The sequence below is a fragment of the Engystomops pustulosus genome, chromosome 3, assembly GCF_040894005.1.
Source record: "Engystomops pustulosus chromosome 3, aEngPut4.maternal, whole genome shotgun sequence".
In the NCBI taxonomy this organism is placed as follows: domain Eukaryota; kingdom Metazoa; phylum Chordata; class Amphibia; order Anura; family Leptodactylidae; genus Engystomops; species Engystomops pustulosus.
Genome location: NC_092413.1, coordinates 183,508,336 through 183,526,892, shown reverse-complemented (window position 1 = coordinate 183,526,892; position 18,557 = coordinate 183,508,336). Strand labels below are relative to the sequence as shown.

General features: G+C 43.2%; 1 protein-coding gene across 3 annotated transcripts in view; it reads left to right on the top strand.

Moving 5' to 3' along the window:
* The window catches only part of DGKD (diacylglycerol kinase delta), a 49,894-nt gene that overhangs the window by 14,072 nt on the left and 17,265 nt on the right, over positions 1–18,557 (top strand). For all 3 annotated transcript variants that reach the window (XM_072143183.1, XM_072143184.1, XM_072143182.1), the window contains exons 4-10: positions 6,687–6,791; positions 8,752–8,884; positions 13,501–13,607; positions 13,980–14,105; positions 16,269–16,371; positions 16,740–16,902; positions 17,013–17,121. In XM_072143183.1, the coding sequence (XP_071999284.1) occupies positions 6,687–6,791; positions 8,752–8,884; positions 13,501–13,607; positions 13,980–14,105; positions 16,269–16,371; positions 16,740–16,902; positions 17,013–17,121 (846 nt within the window). The remainder of the gene's footprint in view (positions 1–6,686; positions 6,792–8,751; positions 8,885–13,500; positions 13,608–13,979; positions 14,106–16,268; positions 16,372–16,739; positions 16,903–17,012; positions 17,122–18,557) is intronic.

Here is an 18,557-nt window from a genome sequence, read left to right as displayed (position 1 = left end):
GCAGACACATACAGTAAGATTGTCACGCATTTCACTTACTGGAGCACCAAGACCTAGAGACAGGAGCCTTCAGCACTTACTGTTAGGGCATTACTCCTGACCGCCTAAACACTGTGGGAAGACGAGACTGTCTTCTGTCTCTGCTTGCTTACTTGTGCCACCAGCACTGAGCCAACAGGCAGGTGTAAGTAGGACCAGAGTTCTGAGCTGCCATGGAGCGCTCCACATGTGTCCTGCACCAGTTTCCTACACACTACCGCTTCAGATGCAGAGACCTGGCAGCAATCACTATAAAAAGAGGTGTGCTGCTTTACATTATCTATAGCACACGCTCCTCAGGGCTTTCTGAGGCTTCAACAAACTGCCTAGGGCTGGTGACACTTGGGGCAAGGCTCCTGCGGGGTGGCCACAGCACAAGCTCCGACAGCAATTTATAGTAAGAACATAGTGGATGTCCACAGCAATCCTGCACTGTCCCTGGCCTAAGGGGAAGGTGTAACTTTTTGCGAATGAGATGTTTGCATTGATACCATTTTGACTATTTGATCACTTTTTCTTCATATATTTGTGTGTTGAAATAATGGAAAGTATACATTTTGGAAAAACTGTGTGTATAGTAAATATGTACAAAATTACAGTGGGGTTAAGGATTACAACAATCAGTAGCTCTTTCAACTGCTGGGAGTTGTAGTTCTCACATGGGAAGATTGTGAAATGTAATGCGCTTTTATTTATACAAATAACCTGTTTCTCTGTGTAGGAGGCCACCACACAAGCCTACCTCCCAACTTATTTGGAAAAAGTGATCAAACGCTTATGAATTTTACTATGTGATATCAATGCAAACATCAGCTTATCCCACAAAAAGTTGCACCTTACCAAACTCTGTAAACCGGACTATAAAAAAGAAACCGGTATTCGAAAATGGTAACGTGTTACGTAGCAGATGGGGACTATAGATTTGTTGAATTTCTATGTAATTCGGATCTGGTATTTTTTGTAAATGTACTGGAACACACTTTCGCGTGGCCTAATGTCATGTGACCAGGGTGACATCATCAAAGGTCCTTGAGCTACTTAATATGAAAACTGTACCCCATGTACATATCTGACCACATAAAACAATCACAGCAGCCTCCATGGACTTCTACTGCTCTCCATGCAGGCTGCTGTGATTTCATGTGATAAAATATGCTGTGATTTCATGACATATATGCTTAGTGTACAGTTCCTAATGCTACAAAAGCTATAGGACCGCGATGATGTCACCCTGGTCACATGACATTATAGCAGCATACAGAGATAGGGATGGGGAGGAGCTGCTGGATTCAGCCTGAGGAGGCCACGCCCACCTGGACTCGCTGTAGCCATGCTTCGTTACCAGATAAAACTATAAAGTTGAATATATGGGAATCTCAGGGGCATAATTTTTAGCTACAAGCAGGGTGTCAAATAGTTACTAGAGGTCTATAGGAACCTGTCACTACCTGTATTTGTGAAAATAGTGGTGACGGGTTCCCTTTAACGATGGAATGACGCAAGTCGCAAAAAAAATACCAAAACATTGAAAACTTGTGCGTGCATGTAGCCTCAAAGTGAAACATTGGATAGCATAGAGCAGTGATGGCTAACCTATGGCACTGGTGCCAGAGGTGGCACTCAGAGCCCTTTCTGTGGGCACTCGGCCATCACCAGAGATGACTCCAGGTATCTTCCTGCAGTCCCAGACAGCCCAGGACTTGCTGTGCACAGAGCTATTTTAAAGTGACAGCTCTACCTGGGACTATTTTCTGCTGTATTGGTGTCCTCAGGTGCTGGTATCAATGAAAACTGTGACAGAGAAGGGAGTATAAATCACAAATTACATTTCTGTGTTGGCACTTTGCGATAAATAAGTGGGTCTTTGTTGTAGTTTGGGCACTCGGTCTCTAAAACGTTAAAGGTTTTTTTTTTTTTTTTTTTTTTTTTTTTGGGAATACTGGAAACCCAATGGGTTTGAGGCATAGTGAAGGGATAGGGATAGTGAAAAAAAAAGAAATTACTAGGTTTCTGATACCCACGTTGTTCAAGGCTTTGATCCCTGTGTCTGATCAGAAGGCGCTGGGGGTAGTCACCTAACCCACTTCATACAATGAGTAACCCTCTTGGACCATGGGAGGTCTTATTGTCCGAGGAGGCCACTCATTGGCTGAACTCCAACCTGGCACTTTCAATCAAAGTCACCTTTTTTTGCTATCCCTGCCCTTGTCTCCACTAAGGGATTAAAAAACTTTTTAAATTTTAAATAGCATGCGCTGTAGCTTCTGCTTTGGAGCCGAGATTGCGCAGCCTCTGGCCTATGTTCTGCACATGCGCAGAACTCTGGCTTCTCGGACGCTACAAGGAGCTGCACGCTGCATGTCTGGGTAGGAGGATCAAAGGGGCTACTGGGGCGTGGAGTAGCCTCACAGCGTTGCCTCCGCTCTGGCTACTCCACGCCCCAGTAGCCTCGTTAGAAAATGTGCATATTACCCTGATTAAAGATTAGAAAAGATCGAGGGGAGTAAAGGATTAGCCCTAAAAAGGACTATCCTTACATATGTTATATGCACCTACCACCGGATCTACCTTAATAGTTCGATCCGTTGTTGTAGGTCTCCTTTAATATAAATGTGAACAAGTGATTAAAATAAAAATCCTCAAAAATCCCTTTACAATTTGCTCAATATAAAAACTAAGTTCAGAAAAATAGGTCATTTCTGATGACACCTTTTCTTAAATGAATTGAACAATGAGGGAGCGGCTTTATTACTATTTTTAAAGCTTGTCATTGCACACCTTCTGTATATCAGCCGGCATGTGGTTAGCAGAGCGATGCTCTGGAGGGAAGGATGTGGGTTAATAGCTGAGCGGTAACACTACCATGTTACAGCCATTCTTCACATTATTGTGGACTATAAATATCATACTAATTGCAGCTCTTTTTATGACATTTTACACTGCTATTAAACTTGAGTCGCTATTTTAGTTATACATGTACTACACATACGTATTTATAACCCAGAAGTGGATCCTACAAATAGAGAACAAATTATGGACCAACTCCTGGTTCCTGGCTTACAAATTCTCATGACCATGTATTAATTGTCTGGTAACTGTATAACGTGAATGGGGCCTCCTGACTTCCTGAAAAGCATTAGGTAAGTGCTGGGTATGTCAGTGGTTACTGCCAATGGTCCTTTCCCCTCTCCTCACTAAGAACACATGCATGCCTTGCCCAAACATACGCATGCATGGATTTAGGATGAATAGCTGTTGGGAGATTGAATGTGAAGCCTAAAATCTACAACCAGTCTTATAATAGCATAATATATGTTCACCTCCATCTACTAGATCAGTGATGGCGAACCTTTTAGAGGCCGAGTGCCCAAACTACAACAAAGCCCCGCTTATTTATCGCAAAGTGCCATCACATAAATGTAATTTGTGATTTATACTCCCTTCTCTGTCACAGCTTTCATTGATACCAGCACCCTGAGGATCAATAAAGCAGAAAATGGTCCCAGGTACAGCTGTCACTTTAAAATATATAAAACACCTCTGTGCACAGCAAGTCCTGGGCTGTCTGGGACTGCAGGAAGATACCTGGTATCATCTCTGGTGATGGCCTGGGTGCCCACAGAAAGGGCTCTGAGTGCCGCCTCTGGCACCCGTGCCATAGGTTCGCCACCACTGTACTAGATGATCTCTAGCAGCCGCAGGTTAGTCTTTACCCAGAGTGTTTACCCTGACTGCTGCAGCCCTGTCTATTCCTGAACATGACAATTGCTGGGAAGGCTTCCCACTGGGCATAGTGTCTCCTCTGTGTAGTAATACATAAGTAAATACTTCGTGTAAACCCTGGGTGTTCTGCGCTATATTTAGACATTGGGGAAGTAAAGGCTTCATTGTTTTCAAAGAAAGATCTTAAAGGTTGTGAGATTTAAACAAGTATATTTGTCTCCTTCCCTGTTTTTTAAATAATACATAAAAAATAAGTTTAAAGGAATTGTCCTCTGATAGTTCTCATGCTTATAGGGCAGTGTTGGCGAACCTATGGCACGCGTGCCAGAGAGGGCATGCAGAGCCCTCTCTGCAGGCACGTGTACCATCTCCCCAGTCTCACGAAAGTGGGCCCTGACGCCTGCTGGGTCTCTGCGCTCCGATACCTATGCAGACTGCTCGTCTCCGGCGCTGTGATGCCTGCGCCTCCCAGCACTCCACTGTATGCGCGGCCCTGCGTTCCGATGCCTGCGCGGCCCTGCGTTCCGCTTCCTGCTTGTTCACGGCGCGCCGACGTCTGTGCGGCTCTGGTGTCCCACTGCCTGCGGGGTCGCCGAGTCCTGGCGCCCGATGCCTGCTCCGGTGCTCCAGCGTGACGTCACCGCATCCTCGCCGGCACTTGAGATGGTGCGTTTCGGCTGCTGCACTTGGTAAGGCCCTCTGTGTGTGTCTGTCTATACTGGGGTGGGGTGGGGGGGCCCTACTTCTATCCTGGGGTGGGGGGGGGGGGGCCCTGTCTCTATAGTGGGGTGGGGGGTGAGGCCCTGTGTCTATACTGAGGTGGGGGCCCTGTCTCTGTAGTGGGGTGGGGGTGAGGCCCTGTCTCTATACTGGCTACTGGAGGGACTGGGTATTACCCCTAAACTCACAATGCTGCAGCATTTCTCCTGTGTTGTGTATGTTATTTTACTTAGAGCGACAGCCGCAGTACACAGCCATACACATAGCTACAACCGCAGTACACAGCCATACACATAGCTACAACCGCAGTACACAGCCATACACATAGCTACAACCGCAGTACACAGCCATACACATAGCTACAACCGCAGTACACAGCCATACACATAGCTACAACCGCAGTACACAGCCATACACATAGCTACAACCGCAGTACACAGCCATACACATAGCTACAACCGCAGGCAGTAATACAGTATTCATCACTACATTAGCTTCTAGTATAGTGTTATTATTGGTGATATGGGCCTTTCTATAGTGATCTTTATAACCAGAATTCTGCTATTTATGTGGTTGTAATGGTGGCGTCATGATGTCAAAGTGTTATTTGTCTCTTGTATAGTGGTATTGTGGCACTATGGGGCTAAATTGCTGTGTTGGCACCTTGCGATAGAAACGTTGGCTTTGGTTTGCAGTTTGGGCACTCTGTCTCTTAAAGATTCGCCATCACTGTTATAGGGTCTGCTGCCTTATTTGTCAAAATAGTTGAAAAAAATGTGTCTGCCCCTCGCAATGACTGCAGCTTGTTGACGGCATATGAGTGACATGTGAGGGCGCATTCAAATATGGCAGTAACGCATGCGTTTTTAGAACAGTTGAGAAGAGGAGATTAACCATGATTACATAGCTGTTAACATAGCATTTACAAAATGCATGTATAATTTTAGCAAACGCATGTGTCAACATTTTGTTGACACATGGGTTTGTTAACATCTATGTAATTCGGCAAATCTCCTCTGCTCCGCTGTTCTGATGTATGCGCTACTTCCACGGGTGCACACACCCTCCAAGACAACTCTGAGATGGGAGAATAGGAGAGTTTTATTTTAGGAACGTCATCACAGATTAAGAAAATGAGAACTGGAAACCAATTTTACCATCTGTAAGATTAGTCTGATCCAAGACTCTGTGTTTAGGAATCCAAACTAGATGAGTTTAGCATCACAAAACTTTACTAGGGTAAGTACAATAATAGGGTCACCCATAAAGTAGGTACCCTGCTTAAGTTATGTAAAGCTGCCAGCAGCAGGACTTGGGACTTCCGGTGGATGGAGGGAGATGTGCGTGAAGGGGGTATGCAAAGGACAACCGATCTCCCCTCTAGCCATGGGATAGGTTATCACGGAGGGGAGTATATACAGCAATGCCTGTGCAGCTCCCTTCATCTGCCGGAAGGCAGCAGGTCACTGGACTTGTCACAGGAAGTCTGGAGTCCTGCTGCCCATGGGTCACGTGACTCCTTGTCAAATTATGTAATATCGGCCAACCTCTTTAAGGCTGCTGTAAAAGTGTCCATGGGAGATGTACAACACTGAATACTTTGCTTTTGGGTTAAGTTTATTTTTGACAATTCACAAAATACTAATGGAATGAGCAAAAGAGAAAGCTAAAGCAAATAGATTCAAAACGACAACATGTCCAGATAGACGTCATACAGGAACTCTGCAGGGAGGTTGTCCCTAACATGTGGAAGAAGCAACCACATATGTGTAACACATAGCTTTCATAAATCTTTCGATTTCATTATATAGTAACAGAGAGTTTTGATGATGTTGGGGCTTTGTGGGGTCATATAATCAACATCCGAACTCAGTGGATATTGTGATGCAAGCAAACAACTTTAAAAAAAAAAAAAAAGATTCGACTTAAGTGAAATGCAGGTTGCCGGATAGGTGCGATTGTATTGTGGCTTTCATTAGCTGACATGCCTATACGTAGACACGGACACATATATGCTCTGCATCTGCAGTTTATAGACCAGCCCTTGTTTGTATTTCCAGCACCTCTGTGCACACTGGGCTTCCATGCCTTTAGCAAACAGCTGCCTCAAATAAAATCTCCTTGGCTTTGTCTCTGTGGTCTTTGCTTCAGTCTATTATTCCCTGACCTATTACACTTCATCCTCCTTTTCTCCTATTTCTTAGGTATTCACTCCCTTTCGCAAACTTATTCTGAGTGCAGACAACAGGAAGGACATGGAGGACTGGATGGCAGCGCTGAAGTCTGTGCAGAATCGGGAACTCTTTGAGGTATTGACATGTCAGACACTGAATACACATTATATAAGTGCTGTGCAACTATCCAGTATGATTCCTACTCTTCCTTGACCACAGAAGGTTTGGGGATCAGGCAGTTGGATTTCAACATGCCTGATCTTTTTATTGTCTGCATCGATAAGCCAGAGATCATAGAGGTGCATTGTATTCATTATTTGAATGTAGACTGATACAAGACAATGATACAATGACGTATCCATTGTGTTTTACTTTGTGCAAATCTCGATGTTGAGGTTTTACATTCAAAACATTTAGTTTTTTCAGAGCCAAAAGCAGGTGTGATGATAATGGGTAAGAACATAACATTGCCTATGCGTTTCTATGGAAGTGCTTGCGATCAGTAACCATTGGTGTCTTTCATTAAAACAATGCAAGACAGGTTCTGGTTACCGATTGCTTGAGTTTCCATAGAAATGCATATGTGATTGGGCTGAGTTACTGATCCTCGTGTTTTTTTTTTTTTTTTTTAATTTTTTTACTCCACTCCTGGTTTGGACACAGAAAACTGTGTCTGAAAAACTGAACATGTGAACGCACCCTAATAGCTTCCTAGATATGCTATTGTCGGGGATTAGCGTGTCAAAACTGAGGGCGTTTACACATAATGTGTTGCGTCGCATTTTTTTAATGCGTTTTTTGACGCATTCCAAAGGCTTCGGCCTTGATCACATGCTGAGGTTACATTGCGTTTTATCAGATACAGTGGAAGCGCAATGTAACCTCGGCATGTGATCAAGGCGAAGCCTTTGGAATGCGTCAAAAATGCTTAAAAAAATGTGATGCATCGTGTGCATGCGCCCTAACGAAAATGCAACCAAAGTAGCATGGCAAGTGTAGGGTGTGTTTCATCTTATCTTGGAAAGCTGAGCAACAGCTAACATGCTTGCTGTCTATCTTGGTGATTTTAGATGAAAACTGGCCAATATGTATATAGCACATGCTATGCTAAACGCACATGCACACCCAGCCAAATCAAAGTGCTAGGAGCACATGCACACCCAGCCAAATCAAAGTGCTAGGAGCACATGCACACCCAGCCAAATCAAAGTGCTAGGAGCACATGCACACCCAGCCAAATCAAAGTGCTAGGAGCACATGCACACCCAGCCAAATCAAAGTGCTAGGAGCACATGCACACCCAGCCAAATCAAAGTGCTAGGAGCACATGCACACCCAGCCAAATCAAAGTGCTAGGAGCACATGCACACCCAGCCAAATCAAAGTGCTAGGAGCACATGCACACCCAGCCAAATCAAAGTGCTAGGAGCACATGCACACCCAGCCAAATCAAAGTGCTAGGAGCACATGCACACCCAGCCAAATCAAAGTGCTAGGAGCACATGCACACCCAGCCAAATCAAAGTGCTAGGAGCACATGCACACCCAGCCAAATCAAAGTGCTAGGAGCACATGCACACCCAGCCAAATCAAAGTGCTAGGAGCACATGCACACCCAGCCAAATCAAAGTGCTAGGAGCACATGCACACCCAGCCAAATCAAAGTGCTAGGAGCACATGCACACCCAGCCAAACCAAAGTGCTAGGAGCACATGCACACCCAGCCAAACCAAAGTTCATGAGAATGAGGCTTGAGTGAAATGAGCTTACTATGTAAATTGAATTTATAGTCTTTGATTTCTTAAAAACATGTAATATCTGCCAGGCGGAAACATCTTGAGATTTCACATTTAGTGGTGAATTGGAGGATTTGGGATAAATAAAAATCTGCATGGAAGGTTTTGTTGTCTTTGTGGTACATTTTTTTTTTCTTGTGCAGAAATCAGGAAATAGCTTTCCTACTAGGTAGTATTACTTGTCATTTGCATAACAAACCCGATAGGCAGGACTGCCCCGGGCAGTGATCTGACCTGCTGTGCCTGCGTGTGCACACCGCCTGCTGGATCTGACTGCTCCCTGTGCTCTATGTCTCCAGTCTGCCCAGTACAGTATGGACCACTTCTCTGGAATGCACAACTGGTACGCCTGCTCCCATGCCAGACCCACGTACTGCAACGTGTGCCGGGAAGCCCTCTCCGGGGTCACCTCCCATGGACTCTCCTGTGAAGGTATGTGCAGCTTGGTGCTTTCTCATTGTTGCTATGAGGTTTCCTGGACCTTCCGTGTTAGCAGGGAGGCGGCACAGGTTTGTGTTACCTTAACGCTTCTCTTAGCAAATATTGAAGGTGATCATACAGTTATAAATACATGTATATAACTTGTCCTGGTTAATGAGCTGAGATTACTATGTTTATAGCAGGGATAGTCACCTTCATAACATGCACTGCCACAGGCCAGGGATGGGATGCCACAGACAGTACGGTGACATTACAGAGGCTGCTGTAATAATTACTGAAATACTGTGTTAAATATAGATCTGCATATGTCCTGAACAAGCACCCAAGTTAATTGTATTCTATGTCACAACATGCTACATAGTTACAACACTAATAAGCAGGTTGGAAGTTTGTGTGTCAATTGTTAGTTTTACAACTTATCATTAACCTTCATATTTGGCGCAGTCGAACGTGCCCTTCTTTTCCGTAAGGAGCTTGAGTGACCGCCAGGCACCTGCTGCCTCTTATCTGGATGGAAATAAGGAATTGGGAATAAGTCAAATCCACCCTTATCCTTCGTACCCTTTGACAGCCATGTTGGCCGTACCCAGCAGAGGAACCAAGATCGACAAAAAGTGCAGACAGAAACCTATTGACATTGATTTAGTTGCTAATCTTATCACAGCAATGTCCTAGGAGTGTACAGTAGGGTATTGTATGGACAACAATTGTCTATTATAATTATCTGAATGACTCATTTCTAGTGCGAGTGCCCAGATAATAGAGGAAGGAATTGGATTTCCTTGATTTTTTTTTTTTTTGTCTGCAGTTTTGTTGGCAGTATACAAGTTGCTATAAATAATGCCTCTCATAATGTAATAGGCCTGCAGGGCAATGGCATGGTATTGTATTTCCTGGTGGATTACTTTGCTGTATGTTGTGATCTTTCTCATTACCATAAGGTGAATAATAGAATATTGTTCAAGGATGTAGTTTTGTGTGCTGCATGTTTATTCAACAGATAGCATACTAACACATTCATTTCTATGGACTCATAACCACGTGGCCTTGGTTTCCACGGATCTGTATACAAGTAGACTGCCTGCAGAACTCAGAGCAGGTCCTATTCATCCCAAGTTTGCGGACAGTGTTTTCTTCTGTCCTCCACATTTGAACAGACCTCACATGCCGATAACACACGTATAGCAAACAATCCATTATTTGCAGCTCCATAAACACACACGTTCCTGTTGTGGCAACCGCATATTCATGGGAGTAGGGTATATAGAGAGATGTATGTAAGCATGTGAGAGCCAGCAGTAGATTTGCTGTAAGTCTAACCATCTTGTTGGCTGAGCGTGCATGTTTCCTGAACTGGGAGAGGAGAGAAAGTGCTGGCAGACTTTTCACACAGCAACTTATTTCCCCGAAAACAAAAGTTTTCATAAATTTTCAATCACATACATACTAGGTCACAATTAGACAGTACTCTCTACTTTTAATAATAATTCCTTTAATTCCATTTATATAGCGCACACAGATTACGCAGCACGGCACAGAGTTTTGCCAAATCAGTCCCTGTCCTAAATGGGCCTCACAATCAAAACATACTGGTAGGTTGATTAGGAGTGTGGGAGGAAACCGGAGGACCCGTAGGAAACCCACACAAACATGGAGAGAACCTACAAACTCTTTGCAGATGTTGACCCTGGGACTTATTCTTGTAGCTACATTCTTAGTCTGATCCACCACTAAGAGCCACACAGGATCCAGGATCAGTGGTTCTGGCTACCAGTCTATTACATATGTGGTCTACTGAATCTTCAGGGAACTGCTCTCCGATGGCAGATTTCATTCTAAATATTGGATGAAAGTTGCCATTGAGAGTGAATAGCTATGTATTTGCTAGGGAAGAAATCCAACATACCCAATTCATGTCCCCCCTTCCCCCTCAATAACATGCATTTTTTAGACTCTGTGTGGATATATATCTTATGTATACAGCCAGCTTTAGTCTCCCTGGACTGGAGACTGATTGTTCTTTACAATATACTACGTTTATATTGTTATAAACAAAAACTGCTACACTGATGTGTATCTACTCGGCTGCCCTCCTGCCTGATGCTTCTGAGATAAGCTCCCGCTAAGCTATTTAAGGTGTGTCAGTCATAAATGACTATGTGCTTAATGTCAATGACTTTGTACATTGTGGCCTCAGTTACTGCTTAGTGGTTAATCTGAATGTAAAAATCATTACAGTGATCATTTATTTTACCCTTTTTCTTTGCTAACATATTGATATGCAGTCTACTGATGGTGAGTGTAGATCAGCCCAAGAAAGTTGCATGAACTCAACGATTTTTCCCAGGATCAACCATCTAAAGTGTATGTGGTTTGGTCAACCTGTTGTATGCACATCCACTAGCACTTCCAGGTATGGTAACAAATGTCCTAACTAGAATTCTCTCTTTTACAAAAAATCTGTTGTTTACCTCTAAAAAAAAAATCTCTTCCAAATTCATGTGAAAATAAGCAGAGAAGAGTCATATTTTGAGAGGAGTCCCTCTTAGAGGCTGAATGGGTACGGTCACTTCAGACACCCCTATCTACTGTTATATAGTACCTAGAAACTTCTGGTGCCATATTAAAGATAAAAATCGAATCTTCCAGATCACATAAGGCTTGGGGTTCTGGGTGCTACAGAACCAGAGATACAGACCGCAATAGACATCTGCAGGCAATGGATCTTTTTTTATCTTACTTTACAAATCAGAAGGGAACTGGAACGTGAGATTCTATCTTGAATATGACACTATGTCGGTCCTATAGCACCAAAGATAGAGGTGTCTGAAGTGACCTCTTGACTTGACTCATCTCAGGCAAAGAATGACTCTTCTCTCCCCATTTTCACATGACTTTGGATGAGAATTATTTTTATGGGTAAAAGGTTGAGATTTCACTTAAAGTAGGTAATTCTAGAAAGGACATTTCCTATCCTACCCGAGGGGAATACTAGTTTAAATGGGTAAAATTTGGTGACAGAAGGGGGGCATTTCTATAGGCTTATAGCTGCGTGACTGGGTAAAATGTTTTGATGAAAGTTAAGCTGACAGCAGGTGTCGGGCAGTGGCTCTCCTCTCCCTATTGACAAAACATACATGTTTGGTTATAGGAAATCTACCACTTGTTTTTATGCATTGTGAACCAAACATAACTTGAGAATGCAGTAGTTAAACTGATGCAGAAACACATCTTGTTTAATCCCTGAACCGAGTGGTTTTGCTCAAAAAACAATTATAAAATTCAGGACCTTGGGAAAGATGGGTCCATACTGACTGCTGTGTTTCGATGAGCTTCCTGAACTGTCCAGACAGGACTAACCAACCTGACTCTTAAACAGAAGCTGGGGGATGGTGCAGCAATTGATTACTTCTGCCTGTCAGGAACAACACAGTGATGTACTCTCAGCTTATGCTGGGCAGGACAAGGCTGGGGCAGTGCATAAATTACAGTAAGAGGAGAAGCGCTGAGGCGGCCACAGGAGCGAGAGAGCCTCATTATCATAATTTTATGGATACCTAACTTACAGGTGACCCCTAGTTAAAGGCGGACCCCTCTGCTCACTGGGTGCTTTACTTTTGTCCCAGACTGCAATGATCAGCTGTAAGGTGTCTGTAATGAAGCTTTATTCATAATCCTTTGTCCCATTACAGCAAAAAATTTTGGAACTCCAATTGTCACTGGGTCAAAAAAAAAAAAATTTGCCTTGAACTAAAATTATAAAATATATACAGTTTGACTTGCATACAAATTCAACTTAAGAACAAACCTTCAGAACCTAACTTGTACATAACCGGGGACTGTATGTTTTTTCAGCAAAACCACTTGGTTCAGAGATTAAACAAGATATGTTTCTGCATCGGTGGAAGTGCAGCATTCTCAAGCTATGTTTGGTTCATAATGCATCAACGCAAATGGCTGAAGCATTTCAATGGTAGTTGTGATGGGGTAGTATGAGGAATAACTTAGAAATAGAACTTCTGACAGATCCAGCTGGAACAACTGGTAGTTGATGTGCTTGATTTCCTGCAGATCCTTATGCTGCATTCACAAGTTGTGCTTGAATTGTCTTTAGAAACGCAATTAAAGCACTTGGGAAGGATGCGTTTATACCTACATTCTTGGAACGAGCAACACTTGTTTTGTATTGTTCACTTCTAAAACACGTACAGCTTACACGACAGCGTCTAAACACAGGTGCCATTGGGAGATGCTCCTCTACACTCCGCTTGAATTTAGATTCAAAACACAATTCAAGCGCAACGTGTGAACACAGCCTTATCTGAAGGGCTATGTAATCCATTTTAGCTTTTTATAGTTGATATATTTGATAGAGAAAATTCCAATTCTTATTTCCTCAGACATGGGGAATGGGTCAGACAGATCCTCTGGATATGGGGAAAGATAACTTATCCAGACTGTTGTAAGGAACAGAAAAATATTACTCTAAATAGTGACACACACAGACCGAATGTTGGAGTAATCCTAAAATAGAAACTGTTAACTAATGTTTTACAACTTGTTTATCATGGGGTTTTTTTTTTTCTGTTTTTTGTTCACATAAACAGTTTGCAAGTTTAAGTCTCACCGACGCTGCGCAGTGAGGGCCACAAACAATTGCAAATGGACCACCTTGGCTTCGATTGGAAAGGACATCATTGAGGATGAGGATGGGGTTAGTGGGATTTGTATTCATGGTCATGCTGAACTGAATATAAGTATCACCTTGTGTTGAACATAATTGATAATATATCTGTTTGAGAGATATTTGCTTGATCTGACTGACCTGCCAATTGCCCCGGGACTGGCTGAGGGTAATGTTTAGTTTACTAACTACAAAGTTTGTTGTTTAGGATTTCTACTTTCCCATCTCTGGGTTTCTATATTTTCTTATTTCTGTTCCCAGAGCTTGTTACATTATTGCTGCAGATGTCATGTTCTATTGTTCTTTACCCTGTTCTTTGATGGGATATATCTATCTGGTATTATATATATGAGGCAATGATCTGTATAGTATAGACTGATGACTCTGCTACCATTTCTGTAGGTGTCAATGCCGCACCAGTGGCTGGAAGGTAATTTACCTGTAAGTGCGAAATGCACAGTGTGTGAGAAGACATGTGGCAGTGTCCTCCGTCTGCAGGATTGGCAGTGCCTGTGGTGCAAGGCGGCGGTAAGTCTATCTTTATGTAGGGTGTCTTAAACTGTGTTGCTGAGTTTCAATGAAAAGCACTTGCTGTACAGGGAAGGATTCTCTCCCTCATTGGGATTCCAGAAGAAGAAGAAATAAAACTCTGCTGCAAGCCTCTGGTAGTAAGACACTGTGGAAGATTGCCCTGAGTAATAGCTATAAATGCTGATGGTGTATAATACATATTCACCATCAGGCTTTTCTTTTGAGGTGCAGGAAACAGTTTTTAGAGGTGTATTTACGTAGTGTAGTCACCCTCTCAATGCAGTATTCATAGATACAAAACTGCCAAGGTTTAGGCCCACTTCACATGAATGTGCTTGGCCCATGGAAACTGACCCGTGTGCTGGTCATATCCCACAGACAGAGCACAGTTAATACTGAGCATTCATTGAGCATGCAAGACCTGTTCACACGGTGCAGTACTGCAAGGAGTCCTCTGTTTGTGTGGCGGCCTGCTAGTGTGGGTACTGGAGGGAAGGCGCTGCTTGGTCTTGGACCCTGCTGGTTCTGTGTTGCAGCAACCGTGGACACCACGTGAAACTGCACCTAGTACAGTAGCATAGGGACCCACTAAAATGAGGTCACCGCCAAGTGGTTAGTGGGCTTATGCAATTTGATCAAAATGTAACTAAGTACCTTGATTCTGTTTCGTTAATGTAGCCTAGCGGTAATAGAGTAATGTCTAATGTGTGTATGTGCAGTCCAGATCTTTTACTCTTAAAATGTTGATACAGTTCACACAGAATTATGATGCAAGGAGTCCCTTTTTGCTGGCAGGACAGCAACTCCAACATTGGCACTGCTGTTTGGGCAGCAGACTCCTTGCATCACATTTATGTATGATGCAAGGACTTCCGCCGCAGCACTTTGCTCAATCTGTGGGATCTAACTAGCACATGGGACTGTTTCCATGGACCAAGGCTTCTATAAACATTGCCTGTAACTAACAAAGAATAAGCAAAATTATTCTGCACGCACTTCCCCTTTAACTTTCATTGCATAAACATTTTATTTGTCTGAGCTTAGTCATAGCAGGGGGCAAGGAAAACACTGACTATGCAAAAATAGTGCCCTGACAGTAGCGAGTATATACATGGGGTTTACTCTTTTACCCCTTTAAAGTTATTTGTGAAACAATTGTAATGCCGATTCTAATATTATTTACCTGTGTAGATGTTGTTTGTGTGCAGGTAAGCGAAAATATTAAGTAAATATTCAACATCCGGCTCAGAGAGGCACATGGAGTGTCAAGTGACAGGATCACTTCTCATGTGTGCATCATATTATGCAGCTTTATTTTTATGTTTTCTCTGGCTTCTCCTTTTACATGGGTGTTTTTGCACGTTAAGTTGTAATGCTGGTTTTATCTGTGGGTGAGTTGAGAGAAGGAAACACCAAACCTAGCAATGGATGGAAGAGAAAAATTCCACCGAATGTTCACCCTTTCCTTTTCCCAAAATTTGGAGGGATTTTTTTAGGGTTGAATTACTGAGGACTGATCCATAGAATAGGTCATAAAGATCAAATTGTTGGAAGTCATTACCTTCACAAATCTGCACTGTGGCTTCTTCTTTGCTGTCCATACATTGTGTAGTGTCTGCGCTTGTTATTGGAGCTGATCCCCATTCACTTGAACACAAAATAGTTCTTGATAAAGTGACATATCAGCTTCCCTTTTTTGGAATATAAGTTTTTCTAGTCGGGAATAACTTCTTGAAGGTTGTTCTTTGGAAAACTGGTGTCATAAACATATGATATTTACTGTATGTCCATGAATGTGGCCTTTGCCCATAAAACAACTGTCTTGTGCATCATCTAACCAGCGTTGCGATATTGTGTAAGAGTAATTATAATTTGTGCATTGCTCTTGATAAAGTTATCAGAAGAGGGTGATAAGAAGTCTTATCACTTTCTCAGAGAAAGGAAGGGAGGGGAACAATTACCCAAAATATAACCGAGTGTCAAACACAACATACCCCATGTGTGTAGTTTGCCATACAATTACAGAGTACAGGGTGATGCCTCACAGATGTAATATCACAGTGAGATGTTACACCACTCAGTAGCTTTTTGAATTTTATTTTTAACATGACCTTTTACTATTACCATCATGTAATACCCAGCTATCTTTAAATCTTTCAGGTACACTCCTCTTGTAAAGAACTTCTGCCAAAAAAGTGTCCACTTGGACAGTGCAAAGTGTCAGTAATTCCGCCAACAGCCCTCAACAGCATCGACTCTGATGGTATGTCCATGTTATATCTTATAAAGCACCATATACATAATTATTATTGTAAATGTAGAGAGATCATACATTTGATTTATGTTGGCTTAAACCCCAATTTTGCCATCTTCTATAATGGTTGTCAGTGTAAGGGTTTGAGTTAAAATTGGGCATTTAAAATCTTCCTGCCAATCTTTCCATGATTTGGAAGATAATCCGCTTCTAGAAGAGTTTGTCAGCAACTCCTATATATGAATGCTCAGCCACAATGTCCATAAAAGTCTATAGATAAGTCATGGGAAGAGGCGTTCAGCATATTTCTCTGTACAATGTATGGCTTTCTTTACAAACCACTGCAATGCATTTCTTTTCTTTATTGTCCACTGCAGGCTTCTGGAAGGCCACATGCCCGCCCTCCTGCACCAGTCCTTTACTAGTTTTTGTAAATTCTAAGAGTGGGGATAATCAAGGAGTGAAATTCTTGCGACGTTTCAAGCAGCTGCTGAACCCAGCTCAAGTGTTTGACCTGATGAATGGAGGGCCTCATCTAGGGTGAGAACCAGTGGATTTTGCACACTTTTTCCTCTATACTTCTATTTTCAGACCGTTTAAGATGAGTAAAAGAATATAATAATAATGCACTATTATTGTCCTTTGTCCAGACTACGTTTGTTTCAAAAGTTTGACACCTTCAGGATATTGGTGTGTGGCGGTGATGGTAGCGTGGGCTGGGTCCTTTCTGAAATAGATGCCCTTAATCTGCATAAACAGGTATACACTGTAATTGTTACTTTCAGACACCTTTCAATACCTAAAAGCATCTACCGTATATTCCGGCGTATAAGACGACCTGGTGTATAAGACGACCCCCCTACTTTCCTGTTTAAAATATAGAGTTTAAGATATATTCGCCGTATAAGACTACCCCTTTTCCAACGCATACAAAACACTAGTAAAAATTAAAAAAAAAAACAGATTTGAATTTAACATGGTCCTTTTTTTAATGTAAATTCTTATGACATGCAGGTATATAGCAGGAAAACTGTCGCTCATAAACATAAGGCATACAACAACAACATTACCATTACAGCACAGCCCCCAGTAGTATACAGCACTGCCCCCAGTAGTATACAGCACTGCCCCCAGTAGTATACAGCACTGCCCCCAGTAGTATACAGCACTGCCCCCAGTAGTATACAGCACAGCCCCCAGTAGTATACAGCACAGCCCCCAGTAGTATACAGCACAGCCCCCAGTAGTATACAGCACTGCCCCCAGTAGTATACAGCACTGCCCCCAGTAGTATACAGCACTGCCCCCAGTAGTATACAGCACTGCCCCCAGTAGTATACAGCACTGCCCCCAGGAGTATACAGCACAGCCCCCAGTAGTATACAGCACAGCCCCCAGTAGTATACAGCACAGCCCCCAGTAGTATACAGCACAGCCCCCAGTAGTATACAGCACTGCCCCCAGTAGTATACAGCACTGCCCCCAGTAGTATACAGCACTGCCCCCAGTAGTATACAGCACTGCCCCCAGTAGTATACAGCACTGCCCCCAGTAGTATACAGCACTGCCCCCAGTAGTATACAGCACTGCCCCCAGTAGTATACAACACTGCCCCCAGTAGTATACAGCACAGCCCCCAGTAGTATACAGCACAGCCCCCAGTAGTATACAGCACAGCCCCCAGTAGTATACAGCACAGCCCCCAGTAGTATACAGCACAGCCCCCAGTAGTATACAGCACAGCCCAGCCTGCCCCCAGTAGTATACAGCCTGCCCCCAGTAGTATACAGCCTGCCCCCAGTAGTATACAGCCTGTCCCCAGTAGTATACAGCACTGTCCCCAGTAGTATACAGCACTGTCCCCAGTAGTATACAGCACTGTCCCCAGTAGTATACAGCACTGTCCCCAGTAGTATACAGCACTGTCCCCAGTAGTATACAGCACTGTCCCCAGTAGTATACAGCACTGTCCCCAGTAGTATACAGCACTGTCCCCAGTAGTATACAGCACTGTCCCCAGTAGTATACAGCACTGTCCCCAGTAGTATACAGCACAGCCCCCAGTAGTATACAGCACAGCCCCCAGTAGTATACAGCACAGCCCCCAGTAGTATACAGTACAGCACAGCCCCCAGTAGTATACAGTACAGCACAGCCCCCAGTAGTATACAGTACAGCACAGCCCCCAGTAGTAT